The 26,572-nt window shown below is 46.4% G+C and overlaps 1 protein-coding gene across 1 annotated transcript; it reads left to right on the top strand.

Moving 5' to 3' along the window:
* Positions 1-8,110: 8,110 nt before the first annotated feature.
* Positions 8,111-16,439, top strand: LOC120910481 (zinc finger protein 773-like). The gene is made up of 3 exons (XM_040322237.1): positions 8,111-8,261; positions 13,013-13,211; positions 14,889-16,439. Exons 1-3 carry the CDS (start codon positions 8,111-8,113, stop codon positions 16,222-16,224), a joined length of 1,686 nt encoding a protein of 561 aa, XP_040178171.1. The 3' UTR covers positions 16,225-16,439.
* Positions 16,440-26,572: the final 10,133 nt, after the last annotated feature.

The following is a 26,572-nucleotide window of genomic DNA, read 5'->3' as shown; positions in this document are numbered from 1 at the left end:
GTGCATTAAATGGCGCTGGGGGCCAGTTAAAAGGACTCTAGATCATGCTGTACTGTGATTGGCTGACATCATTGGGAACCTGTCCTACCAGCTCCATATTTTAGGAACGTGACCTTGAGATGACCATGAAATCTTGGTTGTAGTTCGTGGGGTGCCGGTGGAGCGTTCTCTTGACAAGCGCCTCAAAGCGACATATACTGCATATGTAGTGACTGGCCATAAAGGTCCACCCGCCCGGCCCTACTGCAACGTTTATACATATATCTGTCATAAATGGGTAAAAGGAGAACAACCACCACTTCTAAAAAAAATCATGTTGACTTGATTCCCCTAAAGGGGTGTAACCGTTCTGATCCATTCTGTGGTTTGGCGTTAAAAAGCATCTCTTTAAATCTGTTTGTGCTGGCTGTAGCTCCACCCCAGGCTGAAGCCCAATTTATGGCCATTGCTATGAGTTAAAATTAGCACTTGGGTGAGTCCACATGGATCACTTACTGATAGTACTTCCTCCAGTTCCCGCAGGTTACATCCCTGGAACCTCCAACCCAAATGACCCACCTCCTAAAAGTACCTCCCTTTGTCCTGGCTTCACAACAGCCCCCAAAAATCATCTGCCAATAGTACCTCTCTCAGTCCTTGCAGGTCACATCATAAACTTCTCAGCAGCCCATGACCTACCTCCTAATAGTACCTTCCTCAGTCCCTGCAGGTCACATCCTTGACACCTCAGCCACCCCAGTGACCCACCTCCTAATAGTACCTCCCTCGGTCCCTGCAGGTCACACCCCCGGTTTCTCAGCAGCCCCCACAACTCTCATGCCAATAGCACCTTCTTGGTCCCTACAGGTCACATCCTAGGCTACTAAGTAGCCCCCATTACTCACCTGCCAATAGCACCTCCCTCAGTCCCTGCAGGTTACACCCCTGGCACCTCAACAACCCCAATTACCCAAAAGTGTCTCCTTCGGTCCCTGCAGGTCAATTGTCTGACGAAGGGGCCCTACCTGGCTTTTCCGAAACATTGCTGTATATCTATCATGTAACCACGAAATAAAGCTTTGGACCCTTTCGAGGAATCCTTGATGTGCTGATGACATTTTCTTTACTCTGCCCCTGCAAGTCACATCCCAGGCTTCCCAGCAGCCCCCACACATCATCTACCAATAGTACCTCCCTGGGTCCATGCAGGGCACATCCCTAGCTTCTCAGCAGATCCTCCTGCCAATAGTATCTCCCTTGGTCCCAGCATGTTACAAGTCTCAGCAGCCCCCCCATGACTCACCTGCCAATAGTACCTTCCCATGTCCCTGCAGGTCACAACCGTGGCACCTCATGACCCCCATTGGGTATTGGGATATTGGGATAAAGGCAGCAAAACTCAGACAAGCTTTCCAACCCTACCCCACTAAGCATGGCTGGAGTTGACCTTAAGATGATAATTGTTTAAAATAATTTATGTTGCAGCTTAATTTATATTTCCATGTGTTCTTTTCAAAGGAGTCGAGCTGTGAGCTTGTAGTATCTTCTGGGAAGGACCTTTTACAGAGTGGGTCCAGTATAAATCGCCTCAACCACCGTAGGATGGATGAAGATGTGTCTGGGAATATCCTAAACCTTACACTGGAGATCATCTACCTGCTGACCGGAGAGGTGAGGAGGATTCTGGGAGGTCACATGACATCACTCCTATCTCTATTAATAAAATACAGAGCTGACCGGAGTGGTGAGGAGGATTCTGGGAGGTCACATGACATCACTCTTATCTCTATTAATAAAACACAGACCTGACCGGAGAGGTGAGGAGGATTCTGGGAGGTCACATGACATCACTCTTATCTCTAATAATAAAACACAGACCTGACCGGAGAGGTGAGGAGGATTCTGGGAGGTCACATGACATCACTCCTATCTCTATTAATAAAATACAGAGCTGACCTGAGTGGTGAGGAGGATTCTGGGAGGTCACATGACATCACTCTTATCTCTATTAATAAAATACAGAGCTGACCGGAGAGGTGAGGAGGATTCTGGGAGGTCACATGACATCACTCGTATCTCTATTAATTAAACACAGACCTGACCAGAGAGTTGAGGAGGATTCTGGGAGGTCACATGACATCACTCTTATCTCTATTAATAAAACACAGACCTGACCAGAGAGGTGAGGAGCATTCTGGGAGGTCACATAACATCACTCTTGTCTAGGTGAGGAGTAATATGGGGATTGTTTCTGTATGATGTATATTGTATCTTTCTGCATAGAATTATGGACCCATAAAGAAAAAAGCCAATAAACTACCAACTCTCTCCTTGCCACCTGAGGGAAACATCGACAAGAAGATCCTAGAAGTCACCCAGAAGATCATAGAGCTGCTGACAGGAGAGGTGAGCGGTGCCGGGAATTCTGGGACATTATCCAGTAACAGACAAGGGGTGTGTCTGGATGGTGACGGTATCATTGTGTGTGTCAGGTTCCTATAAGGCAGCCTTTGTCAACCAGTGTGCCGCGGCACACTGGTGTGCCGTCAGAGGCTCTCAGGTGTGCCGCGGGGGTCAGTGGAGAGAAGGCTGTCAGATGAGCTCTCCTGCCGAACTGTGAGAAGCTCTGTCGGCTTCAAAAATGAGTAAAAAAAAGTAAAGTGCAGAGGAGTGTGCTGTGCTCTCTGCTTCCCCCTAGAGTGCAGTACCCGGCTAAAGAGAAATCTGGAAAGGTACTGAGCTAGAAGCTACATTATTTTTTTTTAAAATGGCTTTATACATGTGTCTGTGTGTGTGCACATGTGACTGTCTGTATGTGTGTGTGTGCGTGCATGTGACTGTATGTGTGTGTGTGCACATGTGACTGTCTGTCTGTGTGTGCACATGTGACTGTCTGTATGTGTGTGTGTGCGTGCATGTGACTGTATGTGTGTGTGTGCACATGTGACTGTCTGTCTGTGTGTGTGTGCACATGTGACTGTCTGTATGTGTGTGTGTGCACATGTGACTGTCTGTATGTGTGTGTGCACATGTGACTGTATGTATGTATGTGTGTGTGCACATGTGACTGTATGTATGTATGTGTGTGTGCACATGTGACTGTCTGTATGTGTGTGTGTGTGTGCACATGTGACTGTATGTATGTATGTGTGTGTGCACATGTGACTGTCTGTATGTGTGTGTGTGCACATGTGACTGTCTGTATGTGTGTGTGCACATGTGACTGTATGTATGTATGTGTGTGTGCACATGTGACTGTCTGTATGTGTGTGTGTGCACATGTGACTGTATGTATGTATGTGTGTGTGCACATGTGACTGTCTGTATGTGTGTGTGTGTGTGTGCACATGTGACTGTATGTATGTATGTATGTATGTGTGTGTGCACATGTGACTGTGTGTGTGTGTGTGCACATGTGACTGCCTGTCTGTATGTGTGTGTGCACATGTGACTGTCTGTGTGTGTGTGTGCGCATGTGACTGTCTGTCTGTGTGTGTGTGCGCGCATGTGACTGTCTGTCTGTATGTGTGTGTGTGTGCACATGTGACTGTCTGTGTGTGTGTGTGTGTACATGTGACTGTCTGTGTGTGTGCACATGTGACTGTCTGTCTGTGTGTGCACATGTGTCTGTCTGTCTGTGTGTGTGTGTGTGCACATGTGACTGTCTGTGTGTGCACATGTGACTGTCTGTCTGTGTGTGTGTGTGTGTGTGTGTGTGCACATGTGTCTGTCTGTGTGTGTGTGTGTGTGCACATGTGACTGTCTGTATGTGTGTGTGTGTGTGTGTGCACATGTGACTGTCTGTCTGTGTGTGTGCGCACGCATGTGACTGTCTGTATGTGTGCACATGTGACTGTCTGTATGTGTGTGTGCACATGTGACTGTGTCTGTATGTGTGTGCACATGTGACTGTGTGTGTGTGCGCATGTAGACTGTCTGTCTATATGTGTGTGTGTGTGTGTGCGCATGTAGACTGTCTGCCTGTATGTGTGTGTGTGTGTGTGTGTGCACACATGTGTCTGTCTGTTTGTATGTGTGTGTATGTGTCTGTGTCTGTGTGTGTGTGTGTGTGTGTTTATGTGTATGTATGTATCAGGGTTGCCAACTTTCAGTAAATTTACGAACAGTTTGTAAAATCCATACTTTTTGCATCTGTCCATGAATGTCAGTTACAGACATGCAGCCTACATGTCCGCAATGGACATTCAAGGACAGATATAAAAAGTACGGATTTTACAAACTGTTCGTAAATTTACTGAAAGTTGGCAACCCTGGTATGTATGTGTATGCATGTGTAAGCCTGTGTCTATATGTATGTTACTTTTAATCCTGACCCCCCCCCCCCATTCCTGTACCATGACAATGGATTTTGTAGGGCTTGTTTGATAGCAAGGACCGCTGCTTCTCTGAAAAGCAATCCATGCACAGATCGCTTTTCAGAGGCATTTGACAGGCCGTAAAGAGGCATTATGTTGCCTCTTTACTACCTGTTTTAAGCCCGTAAATGCAGCATCACTGCACCGCAACCGGGCAATGCACACAGTTGCGGGGTAGTTGCAGTGCACCCCCATTCACCCTCGATATACCTCCAGTTGCAGCCACAGCATGTGAACACCCCAGCTGCTGCCTCTGCAGCTAAAGGTAGAGAAGTTGGGGGTGGTAAAAATGGCTCAACCATGTGGGTTTTACCGCCCCTTTGACATGTTAACAAGCCCTTGGTTCACATCTGTGCAGACCATTCATTTCAATGGGCTTCTGTACCCACAAAAATGCAGGGAAACAAGTCCCCAACCTTCTTCTTTTTTTTTAATTGGACTGCAGCAAAAGCACCCCACATTTTCCAATGTGTGGGTGTACCATTAAGAATTAATGGTACCTCTAAAGAGCAGAGCATTATTCTGTGTGTCAGGAATGAGCGCGATTTTGCGCGTGTTCTGCAACACACCGTAATGTGAACCAAGCCTTGGACTGGGGTGCCTCAAGACTGAAAATACTTTTTAAGGGTGCCCCAACTGGAAAAAGGTTGAGAAACACTGCTATAAGGTGTCAGGATGTCACTGTCTATTTCTCCATGGAGGAGTGGGAGTATATAGAAGGACACAAGGATCTCTACAAGGACGTCATGATGGAGAATCAGCCGCCCCTTACATCACCGGGTAAGAGGATGTGGGGTCAGAATATAATGTTTCTGCAAAGTGCAAATGTGTTCATTATACCAGGGCTGTGGAGTTGGAGTCGAGGAGTCGGAGGAAATTTTGGGTACCTGGAGTGGGAGTCGGCAAACAATGCACCGACTCCAACTCCGACTCCTACTAAATTTAGATTGTCAGAACATTTAGGAGTCTAAACATTTATCTACCGACTCCACAGCCTTGCATTATACTCTGTTATGGTTTATTTAGTGTCAGTGAGAATATAAATTGCTAATTTAATCTGAGTGCGTGTAAGTCTCTCAGATTTTTGAAATATTACGGCCTGAGTTGGGTTTTTATACCATATCTGCAGGCACGTACAGTATATCAGGCCTTCAGGAAGAAAGAAGTTTGTAGGGTTAAGATTTGAGGGACTTTGGGTCTTATGCAGTTGGCAAGGTCTTCTCCTCGCTCATCCTATAGCATTTGAGACCACCTTTATCTGTACAGGAATGTTCCTCCTGCCAAGAACTTTCTTCAGTTTATAAACTCTGAGGCCTCGTACAGACGAGCGGATCTGTCCGATGAAAACGGTCCGCGGACCGTTTTAATCGGACATGTCCTCTGGGATCATTTGGTCTGATGGCTGTACACACCATCAGACCAAATTCCCCGCGGACAGAATACGCGGTGACGACGCTGTGACGACCCTGTGACGTGGCGACGACGACGATGACGCGGCGACGTGCGCGAACCCGGAAGTTCAATGCTTCCACGCATGCGTCGAATCACTTTGACGCAATGCGCGGGTTCTCGGGCCAGCGGACATGTCCGACGGACAGGCTTCCAGCTGAAATGTTTCTTAGCATGCTAAGAAACATTTGTCCGCTGGAAACCTGTCCGGTAGGCCGGAAAATTGTCCGGTCGGCCCTACACACGACCGAACATGTCCGCGGAAACTGGTCCGACGGACCAGTTTCCGCGGACATGTTCGGTCGTGTGTACGAGGCCTGATATATTTAGATGTTTCCTTCCTCTCACTCTGATGTCTTTTTCTCCAACAGATCCACCATCACCAAACTGTCCAAACGATGATTCCGTTATTGTTACCAATCCCCTAACTGATCAGTCCTCCTCAGCAGTGCAGCAAAATATGACCCATACCCTGGATGACATCCCCAAGACTTTGAGTTCTTGTGAAGCAGACCAAGGACAATTTCCAATTACGTCTACACAAGTTAAGGAAGAACTTCTCCCGCTTGAAGAGCATTTCCTCCACCCTGTACAGTCAACAACCACACATACACAGTCTGCATCAGCTGGTTGTATGGTGGAGACACTCTTAGCTGAAGAGCATTTCCTCCACCCTGTTGACTCTACAACCACCTATACACAGTCTCCATCAGCTGATTGTAAGGTGGAGACACCCTTAGTTGAAGGTCATTTCCTCCACCCTGTTGACTCTACAACCACCTATACACAATCTCCATCAGCTGGGTGTAAGGTGGAGACACTCTTAGTTGAAGAGCATTCCCTACACCCTGTAGACTCTACAACCACCCATACACACTCAACATCAGCTGATTGTAAGGTGGAGACAATCTTAGTTGAGGAGCATTTTCTCCACCCTGTAGACTCTACTACCACCTATGCGCAGTCTCCATTAGCTGATTGTAAGGTGGAGACACTCTTAATTCAAGAGCATCACCTCCAGTCTAACATCGCCACTCTAACAGAACATACACAATACCTATCTGCTCATTTTAAGGAGGACCATCACACCCAAAATGAATTTTCTTCCCATGCACGTTCTACCACTGCTCAGGATCAGGGGGAATATGTACCAGTCTTTTACCCTCCTTTATGCCTTGATCAAAGCCAAAACACCCAGGAGTCTCGTTCTTGCAACAAACCATTTGCTTGTTTTGAATGCAATAAGTATTTTAGGGTCAGGTCCGACCTGGTGGCCCATCAGAGGTCTCATGCCAGACAGGAGCCTTATTGTTTTACTACCTCTGATGGCCTTACTCCACAACAAATGCTCCACACGACCACAACATCTTACCCCTGTCCTGATTGCGGCAAGTTCTTCTCCACTTACTCCAATCTGGGACTTCACCGGAAGATACACTTGGGAGTGAAACCATATTCCTGCCCAGAGTGCGGCAAATGCTTCCTCCGAAACTCACACCTTACTAGGCATCGGCAAAGCCACATAGGTGACAGAGTCAAGCCATATTCTTGCACCGAGTGCGGCAAGAGTTTCCTCAGCCGAGCTTCTTTTGTTGTCCATTGGAGAAATCATACAGGGGAAAATCCTTACTCTTGTTCGGAATGTGGGAAATCTTTCCCGGCTTATAGCTGCTTGGTGCAGCACTGGCGGGTTCACACCGGCGAGAAACCCTACCCTTGCTCGGAGTGCGGAAAACGCTTCGCTGCACATTCCAATCTTACACTTCATTATCGCATTCACACCGGAGAGAAGCCGTATTGTTGTTCGGAGTGCGGGAAACGTTTTGTTAGGAACTCACATCTCAGGAGACATCGGAAATGCCACACGGGGGAGGAGCCATATCTGTGTGTCAAATGATTTGGTTTGTGCGGGAGACTACGCTTGACTGGCTGGATCAGTCTCTAATCCTGGATGGGTGATCTATGGTCAGAGTGGAAGAGATTTCTTCCTGTAGGTTTTGTCCAATGGTAGATGGAGGCAGAGGACCGACTGGAGACTTGGGCTGCTACTTTTTAGATACAGCCTTAGGGTCGTCTCAGTGTACAGTCTTGGATATGAAGGAAGGAGTGCCCAGTGTTCAGAAAACTACAACTTATGTTGTGTGGTTCATAAGACTTTTATTAAAAATAACAACATGCAAATGGAACCAACGAGTTTCGGGGAAACGACTTTGCCTTTCTCAGGGCTGTTGCTGCATACTATTGGATGGCAGCGGTTCTCAAAAGGATATATTGATTACTGGATTTCAGGAAAGTGCCGGCTAAGGATGCAGAGGCATCAAACCACCACCCAAATCTCTCATCCAATAACTTACAGCAACAGCCCTGAAGAAGAAGAGTCCACTCCCCCGAAACATGTTGGCTCGATGTACTTCTTGACATTTTTAATAAACGTTTTTGAACCACACAACATAAGTGGTAGCTTCCTGGACACAGTGTGTTCCTTCCTTCATATCCAAGTGTGCCGAAAGAGGTATTTGTTTTTTTCACCAAGGATGATTTTGTGACCCGCTTGAGGGTTTTGCATGGGAAAGAAACTGTACCGTTGTGCGAAAAATGTTTCGCCACCTACTCTGGACTTGAGAGTTCACATGTACGAGAAACTACATCTACGCCTTATACAAGAAGTCCTTTACCATGTACTTAACCAGGTAATCCACATGGGTTAGAAACCCAACTCCTGTACTTAAGATGGCAAACGTTCCATAAGGAATTCTCATGGGTGCCGCGCCATTGACCTGAGAAGGCAACAAAGAACTTACTTAGAAGGAGAACTGGGTTGTAAGGTTTAATTTAAAAATTGGTTTTAACAACTGGGGGGGTTTCGTTCTTCTTCAGCCTCCTGACAAGATCCCACACACTTACCCCTTACACATATCTGTACTTACTCTAATACCTTGGTCGCGGTCTCTTCAATTCTTCACCTCTTGACAACCATTATCTTCTTAGTGCCAGCCCATCAACTGTTAGGCCTCGTACACACGATAGGTTAAACAGAGGACAACGGTCTGATGGACTGTTTTCATCGGTCAAAACCGATCGCGTGTGGGCCCCATAGGTTATTTAACCATCGGTTAAAAAATAGCCAACTTGCTTTAAATGTAACCGATGGATTCCTAACCGATAGGTCAAAACCGATCGTTAGTAGGCACAACCATCGGTTAAAAATCCACGCATGCTCAGAATCAAGTCGACGCATGCTTGGAAGCATTGAACTTAGTTTTTTTCAGCACGTCGTTGTGTTTTACGTCACCGTGTTCTGATACGATCGTTTTTTTTAACCAATGGTGTGTAGGCACGGCGGACCATCAGTCAGCTTCATCGGTTAACCGATGACAACGGTCCATCAGACCGTTCTCATCGAATGGACTGATCGTGTGTACGCGGCTTTACAGGAAGTGGTCTGTTGACTGGCACATAGAAGTCTACGGAAAGCTAGAGTTTAAATATATTCTACTAGGAGGCAAAGGATTGAGGAGGCCATAAGGTAAGTATAGATCTGTGGATGGGGAGGTTTTTAATTTTGCCAGGGGTTTATAAAAACGTTACATATGGTTTTGGTAAAAGTACAGTTACTGTTTCAATTTGAGAACATTCCATTTTTGAGAGGGACCTGTTTTTGAGTTTAGGAGTTTTCTTTACCCCCTTTGGATCTGGATGACCACAAGGAAGCTCACTTAATGTAACTAATTTTGCCTGTGGTCGCTAGAATTATATCTAGCGACCACACTATCTTGTATCCATAAATCCAGCCTTTAACTCTTTCATTGTCAACTGTTATTGAATTGGCCAAATCTACTTATATTTTTGGTTCTATCACAAAGGTTAATTTTCAGCGTTGGCAAAAAGTTGTGATACAGTAGACTTGAGATTCTTCTCATGTATTCAAAAAAATCTCCAAATTAAAATTTCCCATTAAAAAAACTCAGCAAAATATTAATATGAATGAATATGATTCATACAGACTCCTTGATATAAAGGGACATCAGCTCATTGATCTGGAACACTGTAGCAGTGGATCGAGGACTTTTGTATCACGGAGGAGATATATTCTACATCATAACCACTTCCCTCACTTTGGTTCCCCACTTGCTGTTTTTTTGTGGAGCTGCCCTTAAATAACTAAATAAATAACTAATATTTTAAAAATAACTTATTGAATGTATGGTACACCTGTACTGATTTGTTCTTCTATGTTCGTGAAGCTTGTGAATAAAATATTTAAAGTCAGCACTTGTCCTGAGTGACGTTCTTGTACAGGGTATGCCAGTATAGGGGCAGGCCATCCAAAATGTATTTTTATTTACAACTAGAGTCACATATTATAGGCCTTGGGGGATCCCATTGATAAGATCTCGCCACTATTGTTCTGGGCCTCTTCCCAGGCACATTGGAGTTTTGGGTGCGCATGGCCATGTTAGGTTGTAGTCATGTTTCTTAGCAAGGAATAAGGGAACCCATCATAGTAGCCACACCTTGGGGATCCCATTGATAGGATCCCACCACCATTGTTCTGGGCCTCTTCCCAGCCACATTTGGAGTTTTGGGTACGCCTGACCATGTTAGGTTGTACTCGTGTCTCTTAGCAAGGATGGTGGGAACCCACCATAGCAGCCAAACCCTGGGGATTCCATTGATAAGATCCCACCACCGTTATTCTGGATCTCTTCCCAGCCACATTGGAGTTTTGGGTGTGATTGACCAAGTTAGGCTGTACTCGTGTTTCTTAGCAAGTATGGCGGGAACCCATCATAGTAGCCACACCTTGGGGATCCCATTGATAAGATCCCACCACCATTGTTCTGGGGCTCTTCCCAGGCACATTGGAGTTTTGGGTGCGCATGGCCATGTTAGGTTGTAGTCATGTTTCTTAGCAAGGAATAAGGGAACCCATAATAGTAGCCACACCTTGGGGATCCCATTGATAAGATCCCACCACCATTGTTCAGGGCTTCTTCCCAGTCACATTGGAGTTTTGGGTACGCCTGATCATGGTAGGTTGTAGTCATATTTCTTAGCAAGGAAGATGGGAACCAATCATAAAAGCCAGACTTTGGGGATCCCATTAATAAGGTCCCACAATCATTATTATGGACCTCTTTCCAGCCACATTGGAGTTTTGGGTGTCCCCAGCCACCTTAGGTTGCACTCGTGTTTCTTAGCAAGGAAGATCATAGTAGCCATGCCTTGGGGATCCCATTGAAAAGATCCCACCACCATTATTCTGGATCTCTTCCCAGCCACGTTTTGGGTGTGCCTGGCCACCTTAGGTTGTACTCGTGTTTCTTAGCAAGTATGGCGGGAACCCACCATAGTAGCCACACCTTGGGATCCCATTGATAAGATCCCACCACCACTATTCTGGACCTCTTCCCAGCCACATTGGCGGTTTGGGTGTGCCTGGCCACCTTAGGTTGTATTCATGTTTCTGAGGAAGGATGGTGGGAACCCATCATAGTAGCCACACCTTGTGGATCCCACCACCATTGTCCTGGCCCTCTTCTCAGCTTAATTGGAGTTTTGAGTGCGCCTGGCCACCTTAGGTTGTACTCCTATTTCCTAGCAAGAATGGTGGAAACCCATCAAAGTGGCCACACCTTAAGGATCCCATTGATAAGGATTCCACCACCTTTGTGCTGGACCTCTTCCCAGCCACATTGGAGTTTTGGGTGTGATTGGCCACGTTAGGCTGTACTCATTTTTTTAAGCAAGGATGATGGGAACCAATCAAAGTGGCCACACCTTAAGGATCCCATTGATAGGATTCCAGCACCTTTGTGCTGGACCTCTTCCTAGCCACATTGGCGCTTTGGGTGTGCCTGGCCACGTTAGGCTGTAATCATGTTTCTGAGGAAGGATGGTGGGAACCCACCATAGTAGCCACACCTTGGGATCCCATTGATAAGATCCCACAACCATTATTCAGGACCTCTTCCCGGCCACATTGGCGGTTTGGGTGTGCCCGGCCACCTTAGATTGTATTCATGTTTCTGAGGAAGGGTGGTGGGAACCCATCATAGTAGCCACACCTTGGGGATCCCACCACCATTGTCCTGACCCTCTTCTCAGCTTATTTGGAGTTTTAAGTGCGCCTGGCCACCTCAGGTTTGTACTCATATTTCCTAGCAAGGATGGTGGAAACCCATCAAAGTGGCCACACCTTAAGGATCCCATTGATAAGGATTCCACCACCTTTGTGCTGGACCTCTTCCCAGCCACATTGGAGTTTTGGGTGTGATTGGCCACGTTAGGCTGTACTCATTTTTTTAAGCAAGGATGGTGGGAACCAATCAAAGTGGCCACACCTTAAGGATCCCATTGATAGGATTCCAGCACCTTTGTGCTGGACCTCTTCCTAGCGCTTTGGGTGTGCCTGGCCACGTTAGGCTGTAATCATGTTTCTGAGGAAGGATGGTGGGAACCCACCATAGTAGCCACACCTTGGGATCCCATTGATAAGATCCCACAACCATTATTCAGGACCTCTTCCCAGCCACATTGGAGTTTTGGGTGTGCCTGTCCACCATAGGTTGTACGCATGTTTCTGAGGAAGGATGGTGGGAACCCATAATAATATCCACACCTTGGGGATTGGGGATTGGCCATCATTGTCCTGGCCGTCTTCTCAGCCACATTGGAGTTTTGAGTGTGCCTAGCCACCTTAGTTTATACTCATGTTTCTAAGCAAGGATAGTGGGAACCAATCATAGTAGCCACACCTTGGGGATCCCATTGATAATATCGCTCCACTATTATTCTGGATCTCTTCCCAGCCAATCAATATTATTATTATATTCATTGTCAATATTTTTATAATAATTTAATAGCATTATTTTATTTCAGTTTTAATACAGTACTAATAATGCTACTAATAATAATTTTAGTATTACTATTTTAATAATTTTGGACAATGAAAAGGTGATAATGCATGTTATTAGTCAAGATTCATTACATTTTATAATCTCCTGCTTTGACTAGGGAAGACAAGTATTTTTTATATATATATTTTTTTTAAATACTATAAGAAGTGATCCTCAGCTGACTCTGTGGAGGATTCATTTACAGATAAAGATTCTGCGTAGAAGAGCTCAGAGAATCTATATGACTCCCGATCTCTGATTCATTCTGCAATCCACTATCCGGCCTTTCTTATACTCCTCGCTTGGAAGCGTCCCTAGCATTAAGGCGGAACCTCGCAGCCGTGATCGCGGGCAAGAACGCGCCGGGCGCCATCCGGCCTTTGGAACGCACAAAGCAGAAGCACTGTGGAACGCACAGGCCGGAAGTGTCGCTACAACTTCCTTTCCTGTTGTCTCAGGAAGAAGGAGAGGAGAGGGTGATGTGTGTGGTGCCTAATAGCGGCTGCAGGTAACCATGGAGGAGCTGGGGAGATTTTATTAGTGTGATGAACCCGTATTATAACCAGGGGCCTGCCAGTATTGGGGGGGGTCAGTCATGTGATCAGGAGGTTTGTAATGAAGTTGTAAGCTTCCCCCCCTGGTCACATGACCCCCCAGAAGTAAGAGGTTATTATTATTTATATTATTATTATTGTTTATAATTATGATCTTCTCATATCTTGTTAAATTATATATATATATAGGCGGGAGGCACCCGGAGTTGAGCGTTGGCGGTGTAAGGTGCGGCGTTCATGGGCTGCGCTGTGCGTTCTCCGTAATCAAAGGCTTTATTTGGCCTCCATAGGGCTCCGATGATTGGCTTCTCCACCCAGTGATTGCCGTCATGGATTGGGCCACCCGCCATCAAGAAGGGTGACCCATTTTGTTGGCTTGGAACGTGGTGTCAGACGCTGCCGGGCATCACATCTGATGCAGGTGATTAAAGTGGACCTGTCAGCTGACACCTGCTGTGCCCATTATGAGGGGTTCCACCATCCCTGTGCTGAGTTCCAGAGTCTGTACACCCGCTGTGCCCATTATGAGGGGTTCCCACCACCCCTGTGCTGAGTTCCCAGGTCTGTACACCCGCTGTGCCCATTATGAGGGGTTCCACCATCCCTGTGCTGAGTTCCCAGGTCTGTACACCCGCTGTGCCCATTATGAGGGGGTTCCCACCATTCCTGTACTTAGTTCTCAGGTCTGTACTCTTGTGTCCATTACAGGGTTTCCACCATCCCTGTGTTGAGCTCCCGAGTCTGTACACCTGCTGTGTCCATTATGAAGGGTTCCCACCACCCCTGTGCTGAGTTCATGGGTCTGTATACATGCTGTGGCCATCATCTCCCACACACAGGTGGGTTGGGAACACCCCTGCACTCTGCACGTAGCGCACCCCTGCACTCTGCACATAGCGCACCCCTGCACTCTATATGTAGGGCATTACCCTGTACACTCGCACCTCTGAGCCCTGCGCTCTGTATGTAGTGCACTCCTGAACCCTGCAACCTGTACACCGCACACCCCTAAACCCTGCAACCTGTACACAGCGCACCCATTAAACCTTGCACTCTGTACGTAGCGCACTTCTAAACCCTGCGCTCTGTACGTTGCGCACTTCTAAACCCTGCGCTCTGTACGTTGCGCACCCCTGAACCCTGCGCTCTGTACGTTGCGCACCCCTGAACCCTGCGCTCTGTGCATAGGGTACTCCTGAAACTGCACCCTATATATACAGCATTCCTGAATTCTGTAAATATAGCACTCTTGGTATTTATTGCCCCTTTATAATGCTCCCACTGTGCAATTTGGACACACCCATTGTTCAGTGCAGTTTGGCGGGGGAGGGGAGGCCTGGTTGAGTTCCTGCACCTATTCTCTGAGAAATAAAACCCTGAATAAATTGATATACTCTTTTAGGTTCGACTGGCCCTTTGAGGGCAGCCATAATGCCTATGCGGCCCACGATGACCCTGCTCTACAATGTTATCTGAAAAAAAGAAAAAAATACTTTCTAGGTTTGTCTTGGTCACTTCCACCTCCAACCTTATTCAACTGGAGAATGCCCTGTAGAGTCCCTTTTCTAACTAACAACCTGATTTACCTCCAGGCTTCCTCATTCTCACCACCATGTCTTTCTTTCTAACAGGTTTGTTGCATGGAGGACCCAACCTCGGCTGAAAGAAGTTCACAACTTTGTTGTAAATTGGTCGACTGCTAAACTCTCCTTACTGGAAGGGCAAAGTATGTCCCGTGCAGTGGAGGATGTCCCCGGAATGCTGACATTGTACAAAGAGGAGCTGGAAGATCCTCCACAGTCACATAGTTCCGGAATTAAAGTCGAGCCATCGGAGTGTGATGGAGACACTGCTGTAGCTTTCCCAGCCACCGTTGTTAAGGAGGAACCCCAGTGGAGTGATGGAGAACACCATCTGCACTCTGGATATTCCACACTGGATGACCCTAGTCTTGCCTCCACAGATATAAAGGAGGAAGAAGAAGACTCTTGTGACGAAGACCAGCTTCCTCTCTCTAAGTCTTCTTCGCCTCAAGATGATACTTATATTGAGGAGGAGTCGGATGGTGAAGATCTCACAGAAGATTCGGAGTATGGCAGCATTTCTCCTGAAGAAGAAGAGAATAACAACAGCCAACAGGAGCCACCGGCAGATGAGCAGTACAAGTGTGATGTGAAGTCTACCAAGCGGAGCTCTGAACGCCTCAATCACCAAAGGAGCCGCGCTGGAGAGAAACCATACTCGTGCCCCGACTGTGAGAAGTCCTTCACCACCTGCACGTACCTGGCCCATCACCAGAGGACTCACACCGGAGAAAAGCCTTATTGCTGTCCAGTGTGCGGCAAACGGTTTACCACCAACTCCAACTTGTCTCTACACCAGAGGATCCACACCGGTGAGCGCCCTTTTCGGTGCTCTGAATGCACCAAGCGCTTCATCAGTAACTCCCACCTCATCAGGCACTGGAAGATTCACACTGGGGAGAAGCCGCATTCCTGCATGGCCTGTGGGAAAAGTTTCATCAGCAACTCCGACCTGAAAAGACACGAGAAGATCCACGACGAGAACCGGCCGAAGCCAGGTTCCAAACGCGCGGAGTTCCTCAAGAGCCTGCCCGTTGACCTCGCCAAGAAGCCGCACCCTTGCCCCGAGTGCGGGAAGCATTTTACCACCAAGTCCAATCTCGGGGTCCATCGAAAGATTCACACGGGCGTCAAGCCTTTCATCTGCCCCGACTGCGGCAAATGTTTCGTCACCAACGCCCATCTTATCCGACACCACAAGATCCACACCGGGGAGAAGCCGTATTCTTGCTCGGCATGCGGGAAATGCTTCATTAACAATTTCGACCTGAAAAGACACAAGAAAATCCACTTTGACTACGAAGCCCTTTCTGCCCCAGGGTCAGTAGAAAGCCTTAGCAGTGAGTCAGGTATTGATAATCAAGATAGAATGAACATAGTATAGAACTCAAGGAGCGTTTTATCGGTCGCCTAGAAATCCTCCAACACGGGATAGCGAGGAGCTTCCCGCCATGAATGTGTAGGAGCTGTTCCACTGACGACGAACGGAGAGCTTGCCAGTGAGGCATCAAGATGGACTCCAGTCTGTGGGACGTAACCGAGGATGAATATTTTGTTTATGAACAATTTTTAATAACTTTGTACTTTAGTGTACGTGTCTGGAAAAAAAAAAAACTACCAGAGACTACTGGGGAAATTTATTTTTTTATTCGTCGGGCCTGAGTACGATCTTTTCATTAATTGCAGCCTTAACAAATGCAGAAAAGTCAACCCGTGGAAGCTCAGTTGTGGCCACATTGGTGAGGGACTAGAGATTGTTAAAGCAGATCTTCAGGATTCCCCACCCCCCGAAGAACCCTTCCTCCCCAGTTACATTTTTACGCCCCGCGTTCAGAGGTTGAGAGCACAACCAATGTGAGCGTTACTTTCCCAACGTGTCGGAAATGTGCTTTCCGACCCTTCCTCCCCAGTTACATTTTTACGCCCCGCGTTCAGAGGTTGAGAGCACAACCAATGTGAGCGTTACTTTCCCAACATGTGTCGGAAATGTGCTTTCCGACCCTTCCTCCCCAGTTACATTTTTACGCCCTCACAATTACCTCCTTTTTTTCCCTTAAATCGGAACTAAACCCTCCTATTGTTTTTAGCCAAGGAAGCGGCCATCTTGGCCTCTGATCTTCGACTGCCATAATGCTGCACATGTAATCCAGTTATGACACCAGCCATTTGATGGTTTGAGAGCTTGGTTGAGAGCACAATCAATGTGAGCGTTACTTTCCCAACATGTGTCGGAAATGTGGTTTTTTTTTTTTTTTTTTTTTTTTTTTTTTTATGTCGTTTACGTATGGCTTTTTCCGGCGTAAAGTTAGTCGAACAAATAGCTGGCCTAGTGAATGTTAAGTATGGCCGTCGTTCCCGCGTCGAAATTTTAAATTTTACGTCGTTTGCGTAAGTCGTCCGTGAATGGGGCTGGACGTTATTTATGTTCACGTCTAAACCAATACGTCCTTGCGGCGTACTTTGGAGCAATGCACACTGGGATATGTGCATGCGCCGTTCGTAAAAAAACGTCAATCACGTCGGGTCACCACCCATTTACATAAAACATGCCCCCCTCATCCTCATTTGAATTAGGCGCGCTTACGCCGGCCCCATTTACGCTACGCCGCCGTAACTTAGGAGGCAAGTGCTTTGTGAATACAGCACTTGCCTCTCTGACTTACAGAGGCGTAGCGTAAATACGATACGCTACACCGCCGTAAAAATACACGCATCTACCTGAATCCAGCTAATAGTGTGTGTTGGCATTTAGGCAGTGTGGACTTCAAACCGTGGCCCTTTGCTTGCTATTGTATGGCCCTATTCCATCCACCGATACCAGGCACTATTCCTACCTCTGACACCAACAGTAGGGCATAATTCCTGCTAATGACACCAACAATGGAGTACTATTCCGCCCACTGACGCAAGTGGTACCAACAGTGGGACAATATTCCCCCCCATTGATGGAGCACTATTCTTCCCACTGACACCAATTAGGGGACACTATTACATCCCCTGATACCAGCAATAGGACACTATTTCTCCCACTAAAACCAACAATGGAGTATTATTCCTCCCACAAGTGATGGGGCACTGTTCCTCCCCCTGATGTCAACAATGGGGCACTATTCCCCCCCCCCCCCGCACTAAAAGCAGTGGTGGGACACTATTCCTCCCCCTGATACCAACGGTGGGGCAATATCCCCCCCCCCCCCATTGAAATAGGGACACTATTCCATCCCCTGATACCATCAATAGGACACTATTCCTCCCACTAAAACCAACGATGGCTCATTGTTTGCTCCCATGGACACCAGGACACGTTCTACTCGCACTGTCCAACCCCCTCAAAATCTAAAGGACAGTAAACGGCTCTTTGTTTATAACATTCGGAGACCCCGTGGCGTAAAGAGGTAAATCGGGCATTCCTAAAAAGCCCATTCTTCTTGTGTTTGTCCTGGTTAGATCGGCCAATTTTTGTTGGCTCTCATTTTTTGGTGCTAATGTTTTTTTTTTGGGGGGGGTGTCTTGTTATAATGGCAGGTGAGGACGTTTTAGGCCTCATCCTCCGATCGCTTACATTTCTTGTTGCACTGATTGACCACATTTGGAGTCGAAGGATGCCCCCCCCCCTTTTTTTTTCTTTTGCAAATTCTGTTTTATTGAATATTTATATGAAGGCAAAAATACAGATACAAACATACAAAAACAACCTTCAAGTAGGTAGTAGTCAACCTCTCTTCCCCCCCCCCCTCTTCTCCTGTGGAGTTGTACCCTCCCTGACCATACAAGAAAAGTACTACGACCCAGCAATACTGTGCATAAGAAGCCAGTAAACATCACGCAACTAGTGGAGGATAGATCTCACGAATAACAATCATCAGAGCAGGACAATCGCATAACAGCTAAAGAAGATAACAAATGAGGAGATGGATCGGTGAACCGGTCAACCACGATGGGCCCATTCATTGCCCCAAAGGACCTCCACCCCGTTGTGAGAGGAAACTACCGATATCCAACAGAATAGTTCTACTTTATTTTGAAAATGTTATGCTCTCTATCCTTGTTTTAAAGCAAAAATTACAATGGAGGCATCTGTAGTAGGTCCTGGGCATGTCCTACCATCTCTTACCGATGGCATTTCCCAGGAACACCCAACCCAGAACATTTCGCCTGGTTCCAGGGCTTTGGTTGTATGGTGTCCCAGCAGATTCAACCCAATGCCAAGTTTTTGGAGTATATATAGCACTTAAGAAAATGGAGTATCGAAGTAAAATATAAATGGGACTCGCTGTACTGCACTGAGTGGAGTATCCCTTTAAGGGAATCTGACAAAATTGGCGCCCAATTTTTTCCACTTTTGCCTCATTGACAAGCTTTGGTATATTGAAAGAAAGTATAAAATCTTGTCAAGTAAAATATGATATGATCCTACAGCAGGGTTTGACAAATTTGCTTGGAATCTAGGAGCCAGCTAAAAAAGTTAGGAGCCAGAAAACGCGCCCCGTCCTGCCAAGCTTGCGCGCAGAAGCGAACACATACGTGAGCAGCGCCCGCATATGTAAACGGTGTTCAAACCACACATGTGAGGTATCACCGCGATTGGTAGAGCGAGAGAAATAATTCTATCCATAGACCTCCTCTGTAACTCAAAACATGCAACCTGTAGAGTTTTTTAAACGTCGCCTATGAAGATTTTAAAGGGTAAAAGTTTGTCGGCATTCCACGAGCGGACGCAATTTTGAAGCGTGACATGTTGGGTATCAATTTACTCGGCGTAACATTATCTTTCATAATATAAAAAAAAATGGGGATAACTTTACTGTTGTCTTATTTTTTTATTAAAAAAAGTGTTATCTTTTCCCAAAAAATTGCGCTTGTAAGACCGCTGCGCAAATACGGCGTGACAGAAAGTATTGCAACGATCGCCATTTTATTCTCTAGGGTGTTGGGATAAAAAATATATATAATGTTTGGGGGTTCTAATTAGAGGGAAGAAGATGGCAGTGAAAATAGTGAAAAATAACATTTGGATTGCTGTTTAACTTGTAATGCTTAACTTGTAATACCAACGGCCACCACCAGATGGCGCCAGCTCACATCTGGTGGTAATAACTTGTAATACCAACGGCTCACCACCAGATGGCGCCAGCTCACAAAAAAAAAGCAACAGGGTCTCTTTAACCACTTCCCTACCACACACCGTCCTATGACGTCCTTCGGATATCCTTTTCAGCGATTCTGTGCACGATAAGAACGATCATAGCGGCAGTTCCGCTGCTTGATCGTTCTTGTAGGCGATGGGAGGGGACACCCCTCCCGCCGCCATCCGGTACTTCTCCGGGCTCTCCCGTGCCATCGGAGACCCGGAGAAAGAACCGTCCGGTGCTGGCTGACAAAGATGGAGAATTCTGGTGACAAGATGGTCATCTCTGTGACCGACTGAGGCCCGAGCGCGAAGTTATAACGTCACGCCCTTGTTCCCGGAAGTAAACAAAGCCGCGATCACGGCTGTCAGCATGAGATCAGTGAATTTTTTTTTTTTTTTCCCGATCTCATGCTTTCAAGCCTGGAGGAGAGATGTGACCCCCGCATCTCTCCACAAAGAGGACCTGCCACTATCCATTCCTACAAGGGATGTTTACATTCCTTGTAATAGGAAAAAAAGCGATCAAAAAATTGTAAAAAGGAAAAAAAAATGTATAAAAAAAAAAAAAATTAAAACGCCTCTGTCCCCGGTAGCTCGCGACCAGAAGCGAACACACACATAAGTCCTGCCCACATATGTAAACGCCATTCAAACCACACATGTGAGGTATCGCCGCGATTGTTGGAGCGTGTGTAACAATTCTAGCACTAGACCTCCAGTAACTCTAAACTGGCAACCTGTAAAAAAAAATTAAAGAGATTTTTAAGTACCGAAGTTTGGCGCCATTCCATGAGTGAGCGCAATTTTAAAGCGTGACATGTTCGGTATCTATTTACTCAGCGTACCATTATCTTTCACATTATCCCCAAAAATTGGGCAAACTTTACTGTTTTGTTATTTTTTTAATTCATGAAACCTAAAAAAAAAGGCGTTTGAAAAATTATTGCACAAATACCGTGCGAGATAAAAAGCTGCAATGACCGCCATTTTATTCCCTAGGGTGTCTGGTAAAAAAAAACATATCTAATGTTTGGGGGTTCTGAGTAATTTTCTAGCAAACACATTTTTTTTACCTGTAGGAGAGAAGTGCCGGAATAGGAAGTGGTTAACCACTTAAGGACCGCCTCCTGCACATATACGTCGGCAGAATGGCACGGCTGGGCACAAGTACCTCCTGTACTAGTACCCAGCACGTGGGTCGCGGGCGCGCTCCCGTGACCCGCGATCGGTCCCCGGAGCTGAAGAACGGGGAGAGCTGTATGTAAACACGGCTTCCCCGTTCTTCACTGTGGCACCGTCATCGATCGAGTGATCCCTTTTATAGGGGGGACATAATCGATGACGTCACACCTACAGCCACACCCCCCTACAGTTGTAAACACACATGAGGTCACACATAACCCCTTCAGCGCCCCCTTGTGGTTAACTCCCAAACTGCAATTGTCATTTTCACAAAAAACGATGCATTTTAAATGCATTTTTTGCTGTGAAAATGACAATGGTCCCAAAAATGTGTCAAAATTGTCCGAAGTGTCCGCCATAATGTCGCAGTCACGAAAAAAATCGCTGATCGCCGCCATTATGCATTTTATTTTTTTATTTTTAGAGCATATACCTCACACCGTATTTGCGCAGCGGTCTTAAAAGCGCACTTTTTTGAAAACAATAAGACAACAGTAAAGTTAGACCAATTGTTTTAATATTGTGAAAGGTAATGTCGAGCCGAGTAAATTGATACCCAACATGTCACGCTTCAAAGTTGCGCCCGCTCGTGGAATGGCAACAAACTTTTATCCTTAAAAATCTCCATAGGCGACGTTTAAAAAATTCTACAGGTTGCATGTTTTGAGTTAGAGGAGGTCTAGGGCTAGAATTATTGCTCTCGCTCTAACGATCGCGACAATACCTTACGTGTGGTTTAAACGCCGCTGCTAACGTATGCGTCCGCTTCTGCGGGCGAGCTTGTCGGGACAGGGCGCTTTTAAAATGTATTTATTTATTTTCTTATTTATTTTACTTTTTTATTTTTTTATTTTGATACTTAAAATAAATAAATATGGGTCACTTTTATACCTATTACAAGAAATGTAATCATCCCTTGTAATAGAAAAAAGCATGACAGGTCCTCTTAAAAAAGACCTCAGATCTCAATATTTAGACTGAAATTCAATATATATATTTTTTTTATGTCATTAAAAAAAAAATGCCCCTTTAAGAGCATTGGGCGGAAGTGATGTTTTGATGTCGCTTCCGCCCCGCAGTGATATGGAGACGGGTGGGGGCCATCTTCCCCTCACTCTTCTCCATACCCAGCCGGCAAGAGGATAAAATCGCGGCTCCGGTAAGCAGCGAAGGTCACCGGAGAGCGGCGGGCCCTCTCCCGCCGCCGCTAAAAGTGATCTTGCGAAGTATCCGTCGCAGAGGCCGCTTTTATCTAAACGAGGACCGCCCGCTCTTGAAGAGGGTACCGGGATTATGGTAGCTAGCTGCTGCCATAACAACAGTAATCCTCTTCAAAGTAGCGACGTATAACGATGGCGGGCGGTCCGGAAGTGGTTAAAATCCTGATAAGATACAGAAGCATAAAACAGTTCCTGTACAGGGCACAGGTCCCATAAATTCAACAGGGGGGCCCAGAGCAGCAGGAGTGGGCACAGTTACTAGTACCAATCCCTCTGTGGCCCTCCCGGTGCTTACAATATTTCAGTTTGTAAATGAATAGGGAGCCTCTATACAAAGCGCTTCCTGTTCATTTACTCTGCAGACAAAGGATTGAGGAATCTGGGCCCTCAATCTGTCTCAAAAGTGAGACAGAGTGGCTGTTGTGTTTTTTTTTTTTTTAAGACCTGTGACATTTTACCCCCCCCCAGGGCGTTTCAAAAAAGTGTAAAAAAATAAAATAAAAAATCCATTGAGGGCTTATCCTAATAGGTTTTCTGTTTGCCTGAATGAGTGGTTTGTTCATGACGCTGAAGCCGCCAGCTTGGTACACTGTTCCTGTCTGTTACGCTGTACGGCGCCCCATGATTTTTATCGGCAGCTATATTTCATGTAGTATACACGACAAGTCTTTTCAATTCCAAATGGCATTATTGGATCAACTCGTTTCCTGATGTTTTTTCGCTTCCTCGCCCTCACACAGACATACAGTGCCTTGTATTTTATTGGGATTTTATGTGATAGACCAACACAAAGTGGCACATAATTGTGAAGTGGAAGAAAAATGATGAATGGTTTTCAAACTATTTTACAAATATGTGAAAAGTGTGTGGGGGGGTACATTTGTATGGCGCCCCCCGGAGTCAATACTTTGTAGAACCTCCTTTCTCTGCAATTACAGCTTCAAGTCTTTTTGGGGATGTCTCTACCAGCTTTGCACATCTAGAGAGGGACATTTTTCCTCATTTTTCTTTGCAAAATATCTCAAGCTGTCAGATTGGATGGAGAGCGTCTGTGAACAGCAATTTTCAAGTCTTGTAACAGATTCTCAATTGGATTTAGGTCTGGACTTTGACTGAGCCATTCTAACACATGAATATGCTTTGATCTAAACCAGAGGTCTCCAAACTGCGACCCGAGGGCCAGATGTGGGCCTTTGCTAGCCTTTATCTGGCCCTTCGGCACTATTCTTCCAAATTATATGAGGCATTATTCCCCCCCTTACTGACACAGACAATGGGGCACTATTTCTTCCACCGATGCCAAAAATGGGGCACTATACCGCCTCCTACTCACCACCAACCATATTTACCCTCACTGATGCTGGGTCTGGGACATTTTCTACCCCTAATGGCCATAATCCGGCCCTCTAAAGTCTGAATGACATAAAACTGTCCCTTTGTTGGAAAAGTTTGGAGACCCCTCCTCTAAACCATTCCATTGTAGCTCTGGCTGTGTGTTTAGGGTTGTTGTCCTGCTGGAAGGTGAACCTCCACCTCCCACCCCTCCTGGTGTGTTTTACGATATAGCTACGCCGACGTAAAATAGGGTGCCCAGACCATTATTCACAAAGATTTGGCGCCGTACGTTGCGCCGGCTTAGTGTAACTAGGCAGGCGTAAGCCCGCCTAATTCAAATGTGGATGGTAGTGGGCGTGTTGTATACAAAGTAGCCGTGACCCCATGTAAATGTTTTCAATAACGATTCGCGCATGCGCGCGCATGCTCAGAGTCACGTTGCATATACTCCCCAAGATACGTCGGCTCAATGCTTTCGACGTGAACGTAACCTACGCACAGCCCCATTCACGTACCACTTACGTAAAATTTGACGGCTGTTCCGACGTCCATACTTTAACATTGGCTGCGCCTCATATAGCAGGGGTAACGTTACGCCGGACGTAAGCCTTACGTAAACGGCGCAGCAGGCGCAAGTATGTTCGTGAATCGGCGTATCTAGGTCATTAACATATTCTACGCGGAAATCTACGGAAGTGCCCCTAGCGACCAGCGTAAATATGCACCCTAGATACGACGGCGTACTAACACTTATGTCTAATTGGGCGACTATGTGGCAAATGAGATTTAATGTTGATAAATGTAAAGTTATGCACTTTGGGGGCTAAGAATATGCATGCATCATACACACAAGGAGGAGTACAACTGGGGGCACCACCACTGCTCGGAATCGGGAAAGCCCAAAAACGCAGTGGTGTCTATGAGCTGGGCGGCACCATTTTTAAATGCAAAACCGCACCGTCTACCGACAGGTAAGTCACACTGAGCCCCTGGCCCTGCATGCATCTACTTTTTCAGATAAAAAGAAAGTATTTACTTTTTATAGCCAGCCTACACACAGAAGGGGAGGAGGATATAAGGGACTTAACATAAGAAAAAGTTATTGTGTCTACTAACTACGGGAAAGATTTATGTCTTTTTTTTTTTTTACTAGTATTTTTTTGGCGGGACTGCAACATTGCGGCGGACAGATCGGACCCCTAACTGACATTTTTGACACTTTTGGGGGTACCAGTGACATTACTACAGTAATCAGTGCTAAAAATATGCACTGTTACAGTAATAATGCCATTGGCAGGGGGGGCGCCACAGGATTAGCTCGCACAGGGCGCCTGAACACCCAAGGACGGTCCTGACTATGATGTGGCTCAACCAAATGTAGGAGAAAGGGCAGATGGAACAAAACCAACATATTAGAGAATCTCCAGTAATAACTCTGGCAATCCTCATAATCCACAACTAGTACTGGCCAAACCATCCCAAAGAAATCCAGATGTACAAGAGAAACGCAAAAATCTTGTATATAGACATTCAATCAGATCCACTACCTGTATAACAAGCATGAGAGTCCCTCACATTACATGATGCATGGTGTCGAATATAGAAGATTTTTATATTTCTCTGTCCCTCTGAGTTTCTGTGGCCATAGTATGGTGTTTTATGGTATAGTATTGTACAGTACTATTGATAAGGACTACCAGAATTGTGGATACTCCCAACCCTATTACTGGAGATGCTCTAACATGTTGGTTTTTCTCCGTATGCCCCTTCTCCTATATTTGGTTGAGCCATCTCATATGTTTGTAAGTGGGCATAGATCCTGAGGAAGCAAAAACATTACGAAACGCATCGATCTAATTGCCATTTGAAATCGAAAATACTTGAGTATACCGCATGAGATATGGCAACAGCAAAAATAGTTTTGTACTCTTGTCTTCTTAGGATTTTAACTAGGGGTGCAACGGATCAAAAAACTCACGGTTCGGATCGTTCCTCGGATCAGGAGTCACGGATCGAATCATTTTCGGATCGGCAAAAAAAAAAGTCTCCCCCACTGTAATATCCACATCCCCCCCACTGTAATATCCACATCCCCCCCACTGTAATATACACATCTCACCCACTGCAGTGGCTTCACTAGGGTTGGTGTCACCCAGGGCAGAAAAAAATGGTGTCACCCCCCCACCAACTATAGTCCCCCCTCAGTAAAGAACCCCCTTGGTGCAGACACCCGCATCAGTACAGACACCCCCCCCCCCCAGGTAGTACCGACAGACACCCCTCCCTCAGGCAAGACACCCCCCCCCTCAGGCAAGACACCCCCCCTCAGGTAGTACAGACACTTCCAGCGGTGTGTCCCACGAGTGCGGGCTCCTCCTCTTCTGTGGGTGTAAACAGAGGAGGAGGGCCGCCGCCGGGTGTACCAAGATGGCCGCCGCTCCGGAGCCAGACCAAAGCTGCTGCCTTTCCTAATGTTATGGCCGCGGCTCCGGAGCTAGGCCGAAGCCGTGGCCTTTCCTAACGTTATGGCCGCGGCTCCGGAGGTAGGCCGAAGCCGCGGCCATAACGTTAGGAAAGGCCGCAGCTTCGGCCTAGCTCCGGAGCCGCGGCAATCCGAGGATCACAGTGTGTGCCGATCCGAAGGGGGTGACCCGTTCGGATCACGGATCAACTGTGATCCGTTGCACTACTAATTTTAACCTTTTGCCAACCGTAGGACGCTATGTGACATTCTTGGTTTTCAGTGGTTATACTGGGATGATTCCTGCAGCTACAGGTGCCATCCGGTATTCAAATGTGAAGCCGGAGATTCCCTGTAATGCAGTGATTTGTACAGCCACTTGATTACTTCCATGGGCGGTTGG

Source organism: Rana temporaria, chromosome 8, assembly GCF_905171775.1.
Source record: "Rana temporaria chromosome 8, aRanTem1.1, whole genome shotgun sequence".
Taxonomy (NCBI): Eukaryota; Metazoa; Chordata; class Amphibia; order Anura; family Ranidae; genus Rana; species Rana temporaria.
Note: the sequence above shows the minus strand (reverse complement) of the source record. Positions and strands in the feature narration are given on the sequence as shown.